Source organism: Cebidichthys violaceus, unplaced genomic scaffold, assembly GCF_023349555.1.
Source record: "Cebidichthys violaceus isolate CVI_PGR_0920_01 unplaced genomic scaffold, fCebVio1.0.p SCAF_16, whole genome shotgun sequence".
NCBI classification, from domain to species: domain Eukaryota; kingdom Metazoa; phylum Chordata; class Actinopteri; order Perciformes; family Stichaeidae; genus Cebidichthys; species Cebidichthys violaceus.
In genome coordinates, this window is record NW_027176329.1 from 14,655,322 (window position 1) to 14,663,436 (window position 8,115).

Consider the following 8,115-nt stretch of genomic DNA (forward strand, 5'->3'; position numbering starts at 1 on the left):
GAAAGAAAAAAAAAAAAAATACATAGCAAAAAGCAAAATGACTGCTCCTGCTCAACCTGTTGCCCACGGCTGAGCTTGCAACCAGAGCAAGCAATGAAATAAATCATCCCCCCCCATCTTTGATCCATGACACAATATCCCACTCTCCAACTATTTTCTGACAGCGGCATTGAAAATTGGGGCATGATGATGCTACGTCTCTGGGTGCCGTGGTCCAGTGTCGAGTCCTTAGTGGCAGGGGTCAAAGGGGACCTCCGTGAGCCCCCCGTGGAGCTCCACCGACTCCTCGGACCAGGACATGACATCGCCGATGAGGTGGCCTCCGCAGGTCGCCTGGCTGTTGATCTCGTTGGCCGTCAGGACCCTGGACCAGAACTGGAGATCAGACAACTCTCCCATGAAGGACTGGGTGACGTCGAAGCGGCCTCCCATCGTGTCCTGAGAGGACCAATGGAGAAAAGGTCAAAATCAAGTTTTTACTTTCTATAATATCTGTGCATGGCAACTCTTTTCTCGAGGTCTTACCTGCTCCTGGCCCAGGATGAAGCTCCCTCCTGGTTTAATGGGGCGCCACGCTGACAGGTTTTGCCCCGAGCCTTTCTTCACCCCGTCCTGGTAGGCCTCCCAGACACCGTCGCGTGTCGTCCACGTCATGCACATGTGATGCCACTTCCCATCGGTCATGGTTATCGGCAATGTAACCGCCTATAAAGAGAGAGACAGACATACCATTAAAAGATGAAGACAGGGAATGTTCTCCGTCTTTCTTCTGGAGGAGTCTTTACCAAGCATCACCGTAACATCGTGGAAACAAATTCTCCATACAAGACTCTTTTGGATAAAGGATTTAAACAGCCTTTGCATGAAAGTGCTCACAACTGTAGGGAAGGTGGATTAGTCCAATATGACAATCTCCACTCCACTCACTTAAAATGAATTAGAGCCTGAGATTAATCTGCATTCTGTGTCATCGATCGGTTTGAGGACTGCCAAGTGTGACGGTGACGAGAAAGAAAGCAAACATGGCAGTTTATCTCTCCTGTTTAATGTCACTCCTACAGACAATTAGGCCAATCAATTAGGATAATCAGATTAATTGCTTCGTTGATTTGTTTGTTAAGCTCCCTGCTCTCAGCACCGGGGCAAGGAAGCAAGGCATCAGCTTTTCAGAGAATGAAAGATTAGAAGGGTACGTCATTAAATCAGAAAGTGTCATTCAAAAGGAGATGTCCACAATTTTCATGAAAATAAGAAATACAATAACAATATAACATAATATAAAACACTAGACTAATGTGTTGTAGGACATTGTTATTCCCCACAATAACTGTGTTTACATTTTTTCATTTACTTATTATGAAAGATATGGAGTGACAAGGTGCTGTTCATGTACTTCATGTCCAATGACTTATTCTTGTGTTACGTAACTTTCGTACCTAACTAAAACCACTCGCCCAAGTAGCATAACAAACACCCTTAACAAAACACAACATAGCAAAGCACATCTTTTCCTAAACCGAACCAAGTAGTTTTGTTGCCAGCAGGCGCACTGATCGCTTGTGTTTCTGGACATTCATAGGAGAATGCACAGAAAGATATCATACGGATTGTTGTATGATTATACGCTGCTTTACTAGTTGTCTTCACAAATATCATCTTCAGAATACTTTTAGGAGAAGACACAAGCTGCCCAATCTGACCAATTGTTGCGTTAGCTACTGTAGCACCTAGCTACATGCACAGGCTCTGTTGCGATGTCGTAGCTAACTCTTTGATATACAGCATATTCAGTGCGAAAGGGTGTTGTTACTCTGGAAAAGAAGCCATGTCCTCAAAAGAAGTCACTGTCCTCTTCTTCTCTGACCTCCACTGGTGAGGTGATGCTGTCCTGTCAGTCTGAGCTGTGACTATCACACCTCACTGTGTGCTAGATTAGCAACACTCTTGGGCATGGACGTGTGAGAACTACAGTGTTACCTACCGGTTCTAGTCACCTAAAGCAGCTTGACGGGGAAATCCCTCCATAAGAACTTCATACAGGGTTCTGAGTCTGTAATCTTTTAATATGCAGTAGCACCAGTGTTTCCGGGATGACAATCAGCGGGGACCACCACAAAAATGTTTCAAATTTCATTGGTAAAAGCTTCAACGAAGAGATTTAATGTTCGAATCTGGGTTTCTCGACATAGCAAAACACTTGGTTATTGGTTATTTACCTTGTCGCTGATTAACAGCTCCATGGGGTTGCTGCCCCATTCGATGAGCACCAGCTCATTGGCTTGTCCGGGTACGGCGTAGGAGAAGGGAGTGCCGAGGCCAGGACCTGCTCCAGCCTTCAGCCACAGGCAGATGGTCAGGGCGAAGATCTCGTTGAGCGGCGACCGCTTCATCCTGGCGTACATGTAGTTGGTCTTCATGGGGAAGTCGAGCAGGAAAGCGCTGGGAGTCTTTAGCTTCTTTCCTGGTGAGACGGAGAGTGAGGAATTTAGGTTCAGGTCATTCATTGGTACTGTTCTTTTGTCAGCAGTTGGTTTATAATTGGGGTCTAATAACGACTCTTTGTCACGCTCCTTGGCGTGTGATGACATAGTACAAAGGCCCCATGGTGGGTGGAAGGGTCAAACACGCACAGGAACACATACAGGACTTTCATCCTCGAGACCTGTGTTGAGTTATCATGAAGTCACGGTAGAGAAGCTTGTGACTTGTTTTCTGTACTTTTTTGTAATGCTACGTTGGTTGTTGTGGCTTTCTGTTTTCGTTTCATTGTCTTATGATAGCATATTTCCATGCCTCAGTAAAGCACTTTGAATTGCCCTGTGTCTGAATAGTGCTCCTTTAATAAAATTGCCTTGCCTACGTTGTACTTAGTTTTCGTACCTTTTTTAGGCCCAACCCCACTCCTCTATAATGTTTATGGAAATATGTTTGTGTCACAGAGAAAACAGTTGTTTATTAGGCAGCAGTCTCTTCCAGCAAGGCGAGACATCCCATCACAACATTTGCTTGGAAGCAAATTTGGAATCTTTTGTATGGCCTGCATGCCTGTTAATGGGTTCCTAATTAACCAGTTGGCCACCAATTACCACTGGCAACATATGCATAATGTCACGGTCCTCTAACGTTGTGTGTGTGTGTGTGTGTGTGTGTGTGTGTGTGTGTGTGTGTGCGTGCGTACCGTGGTCAGTGTTGCCATGGTGCAGTTGGCCGAGCACCGTTTCCAGCTTGCCGTGAGCGGCGCCTCGCAGACTCGTCTCTTTGCTGCCGAAAGGCGACCGCCGTGGGCTGTGATCGCTACCGTGGCGGCTGTCGTGGTGGTCGTTGCCATGGCGATCATCGTGGAGGCTGTCGTGGTGGTCATCATGATGGTCATTATGGTGTCCAGGTCCGTGGTGATCGTCGTGGTGTCCAGGTCCGTGGTGATCGTCGTGATGGTCGTCGTGGTATCCGGGTCCGTGGTGATAGTCGTGGTGATCGTCGTGGTGATCGTCGTGGTGGTCATCGTGGTGATCGTCATGGTAACCGTGGTGGTCATTGTGGTGGTCATCGTGGTGGGGGCTCTGATGGTTGCCGTGGTGACCGCGCTGCCGGCTGTGGTGCCAGTCGTAGCTGTGGTCGTGATAGCGGCTGTGGTGACCGCCGCTGCGGTGGCTGTTTCTTTGGCTGCCGTGGTGATTGCCGTGATAGCTGTCGTGGTGGTCGTCGTGGTGACCGGTGCCACGGTGGTCGTCGTGATGGTCGTCACGGCGACCAGATCCACCACGGTGGTCGTCGTAGTGGCCGTCGCGGTGACCGGTGCCGCGGTGGTCGTCGTGGTGACCGGTGCCGCGGTGGTCGTCGTGGTGGTCATCGTGGTGGCCGGTGCCGCGGTGGTCATCGTGGTGATCGTCGTGGTGATCGTCGGGGTGGCTGCTGCTGCTGCTGCTGCCATGGTGGTCGTCGTGGTGATCGTCGTGGTGATCGTCACGGTGATCTTGGTAGTAGCTGTGCAGCTGCTCCTCCAAGGCGGTGATCTTCCGCTGGAGGAGTTCTCTCAGGGAGCTGGAGTACGAGCTGGACGAGTTCCTGGCCTGAATGGATCAAACACATCAGTCACCAAAGAGGAACCAACTCTGCCCTGTTACACAACAAAACATGGCTTTAGAAGTCTACATATCTACCAGTCCAACAAGGTAAAGACTCAAAGCATATATTTGTTTAGCATATATTTTTATTTGGCAACAATAATGTAAGAATTTACCCAAAAATGTAATAAACTTTGCATTTAATCTTATCGGACATGTAATAATACCCAATAATGTAATAACTGTCCTAACTTGAATTGAAATTACATTTTTACTAATAATGTAACACCTTTCAGATGGGTTATTTATTACAAAACTGATGAATAAATAGCTTGTAAAGTGTGCAGCTCTACAAAAAGGTAAAACAGTGTTTTCAGTAGACTAACATGACATTAACAGTAATATTTGAAACTGAGTTTGAAGTGAGCAAACTCAATTTGCTGATGAAGATCTGGGAAACAGAAAAAACAGTACGTGGACCGTGAGATGAGATAGTTTTGTTACATTTTTCAGGGTCAAGAATTAACTTCTTTGCTTCAAGAAGTGTCAAAAGTTTTGAGCTTAAAGAAATGACTCAATTTAAAAATCACTAAAGAGCCAGAAGTTATTGGCAGTAAATTCAGTGTTTTTAATTTATTAGTGAATAAACACTAATTGTGGAATGACATCTAAAGTTGCAAGGGAATAGTTTCCACCCCTCCCTCCTCTCCCTTGCTCATCCTCGTCTTCCTCACCAGCAAATCCGGCTTTGTTCCCTGCCAGCGCACGCCATGATTAATAGCCTCGTCAGGGAGGATGAAGCTAATTGAAGGTGAGGCTTGCTAGCGCCCTTCGGCGCGTGGCCAGAGCCTGGTGGTGTAGACATCCTGTTAGAGGACGCAGTGACGGAAGGTAAATACCTGCTATGTGCTTCTGTTTTGTCTCACACCTAGGAGGGAGATGGAGGGGATTTCTGGCAACACTTTCCCTGAACTCGACCTGAGACCACCTGCGCTGAGATCAAGGCTTTCACAGGCCGGCGGGCGGAAGGGTCTTAGTCTCGCAATGTGACACCAGCATCATTAAATGCTGTCACACAAGCGGGACAGCAGAACTACACGTGTGGCTTGTTTCAGGTGCTGAAACACAATTTAGAGAATGTGTTCCTGTGCGATGTTCACACACACAGACACACTTTCAGAGAGAGCAATGACAGAAGCTACTAAAGTTCCCAAGTGAGCACTGATGTAGTGCTTTATTGTGCTCACGCTGAAATAGATTTAGGTTAAAAAGTGAAAGGTTTCTGAACGTCTGGATCAGTGGTTCAAAACCTTTTTGACCCTTTTAAAAGGACACAAAGTTGACTCACTTGGCCTGGTTTCAACAGAGGAAACAGATCCTTAATTCCTGATGCGATTAACCAGGAAGAATACACAGTAAATGAAGGTACAGATAACAATTTCTCAGAGGGGCTATAGTACCTTCTCCTCTTCCTCCTTGGTCTCACTCCAACATGTGAAGGTTGGACACAGGGGTGAAGGCTGATACAATTTAGAGCAGCTTCCTGTTTGAGACACTGATATCCAGCAGAGAGATGGAGGCTCAGACTTTGGGATGCTACTTAAAATACTTCAAAACTACATATTTCACCAAAAGTCACCTTTTAAAAAAATCCCCTTTTAGTGCAGTGAACACAAACAGTAATCTATGGGTGACCATGTCTTAATGAAACATCCTTCTTACAGTATTTTGGCAGTGGACAGCACCGGCAGCGGATTCAGAGGCTGAGCTCGTGACCCTGAATGACGCAGGATATGACCCCAATTAAGTCAAACCCTTGATAGGCTTCCGCCTCCGCAGACTGTTCAGCTGCTCCTTGCAGGCGCATTACTAAGCATCTCAAAATGTTTATGTGGGGCAGGAGGAGAGAGCACCTCCTTCAGGAGCTCTTACGGAATGTTTACCCTTTTCACCTGAAACTTCGCAGCTTTAATTACAGCCACATGAATATATTTAGATAGGAGACCGCAAAGTGAATTGTTTGCCCAGCAGCGTTTTTTGTATAGTTAGGAGAAGAAACTCATGGATTTAATTCTTTAGAAAATGTTGCTGCTTCTGTAGAAGCTGCAGACCTAATGTTTACTTATGGCCTACATACTCTCTGAACTTTCTACCTGCTTCAACTCTCTCTGTGGTCCATTACTTGAGTTTTTGCCTTTGTACATCCCTGTGGCTGGAAGACAAAATGCAGTGTTTGTTGTTTGCCCATTACTTGAATTCTTTAATGGCTGAAGCTACGAGCCAGAAATTCAACCCTGCAGGTCAAGCTGTACAAGCTACCATTAAGGTGGAGCTCCAACTCCCTATTGTGTGGCAAGACAAAGACGTTGTCATAGGGATAATAAAGCAGACGCTCGTAATGGTAGAATGTAACTACGTACATATTCTCAACTGCTTGAAACTTGAATATTTCCATTTTATGTAGTTATATACTTCTACTCCACAACGTCTTATAGATGCATATTGTAGTTTGTCATCCCCATACAATCCAGTGAAAAACACGTATTATCCCCACTGGTAACAAAAAAAAAAGCCTTATCCCTGAGCATACGTTGCAGATCTTTGCACTCACCTGCAAGTTCTCCAGCCTTTCCTTCAGTGTCTGCAGTGTTTTGCCCGTCTGTTCGGGGGAGAAGGAGCTGTGTTTTCCATATGACGAGCCCTTCCTTGGGTGGGGGTCCGACCTGTGGCCGCCATGGGAGTAGTGGTGGTCGCTGCCGTGATACGACGAAGGCCCGTGGTGCGATGACGATGGCGTATGGTGGCCGCCGTGATGCCCGCGGTGATCATCGGGGTGCCCGTCGTGATGATTGTCATGATGGGTGTCGTGGTGAGTATCATGATGGTTTTCGTGGTGGTTGTCGTGGTGATCGGTGCCATGGTGACCACCGAAGCCCTCGCACAAGGTGAGTTTGGCGGTCAGCTCCCTGATGGTCTCCCGCTGGTCCAGGATGGTCTCCTTTTGCCTCACGAGGCTCTCGCGCAGGTGCAAGATGGTGGCTTTGGCCTCGTCGGACATCACGCCTCGCCGGATGCTGCCGTTGTGACCATTTGTGTGGCCGTTGCTGCTCGGCCCATGAGGCACACTGGGCGGGGAGTAGCAGCTGGGGTCCGCTTCTGGGGGAATTGGGGTGCAGACAAATTTGGGGCTACTGCCATAGTCATATTCAATGCCCGGCAGACTTCCTGTTGCTGATGCTGCACATGACAAGAAGTAATAAAGAATTAGAGAACGTAGGGGGAAGAAGGGGAGGACAAACCCCAGAGAGGCTCCATCCCATTGCTGGTGTCTTGCAGACAGAGGACTGACGTCTCTGGCCATATTTGGCCTGAGTCCAAGTTATTCCTCGACAAATGACCAACGTCCTCCCGGGCCTTAGCTTTGTTGTGACGAACACCATGAATGGAGGTCATACGCGTTGGATCGAGACGTAGTGGTGCAACACATGTCAACAGCGAAATCACAGATGAAATCTCCTCCCAGACAGCATTAATTCCTTTGGCGGCGCCAACTCAAAGGCAGCTGTTCAGCTGTTTGCCTTTGAGACAACCGTGCGGTATCACCCACGATTTCTCGGCTCCATGGCTAGTTAACAAGCCGTGAGAGCTGGGCTTGATAGGTCCTGCTGTCTCCGGGAGGAGGTGTTGGGCCGCCGCCAGCCAAGTGATCTCTTTTGGCTCCAAGTACCTCCTGTGTTCGACAGCCAAGAGTAATCCTTTTAACTTTGGCTTCTAACCGCCCATCTGATCCCAGTGCGCTCTTACCTGTAGGACAGCAGAGATATCAAGAAAACAAGTCAAGCGAAACGGAGATAGAATGGATAATAAATGACGAACTGGAACTTTTGAATAACTTTATCTTAAAAAGTCCTGGTACTACAGATGAAAAATAGCCTCTTGGCTAACTCACATTTACAGGAATGTTTTATTAATGTGGACTGTCCCTACCAAATAAACCAATAAATCAATAATATTGATTTGTTGAGTGTATGTTCCAGTTTGAAGCATGAAT

The 8,115-nt window shown here is 47.2% G+C and overlaps 1 protein-coding gene across 1 annotated transcript; it reads right to left on the reverse strand.

Moving 5' to 3' along the window:
- Nucleotides 1–228: 228 nt before the first annotated feature.
- si:dkey-14o18.2 (neuronal pentraxin-1) lies at nucleotides 229–7,687 on the reverse strand. Its single transcript, XM_068711510.1, has 7 exons — nucleotides 7,672–7,687; nucleotides 6,676–7,301; nucleotides 3,833–4,070; nucleotides 3,197–3,571; nucleotides 2,217–2,476; nucleotides 526–705; nucleotides 229–438 (listed from the first exon to the last, which is right to left on the reverse strand). Exons 1-7 carry the CDS (start codon nucleotides 7,685–7,687, stop codon nucleotides 229–231), a joined length of 1,905 nt encoding a protein of 634 aa, XP_068567611.1.
- Between the last annotated feature and the right edge of the window lie 428 nt (nucleotides 7,688–8,115).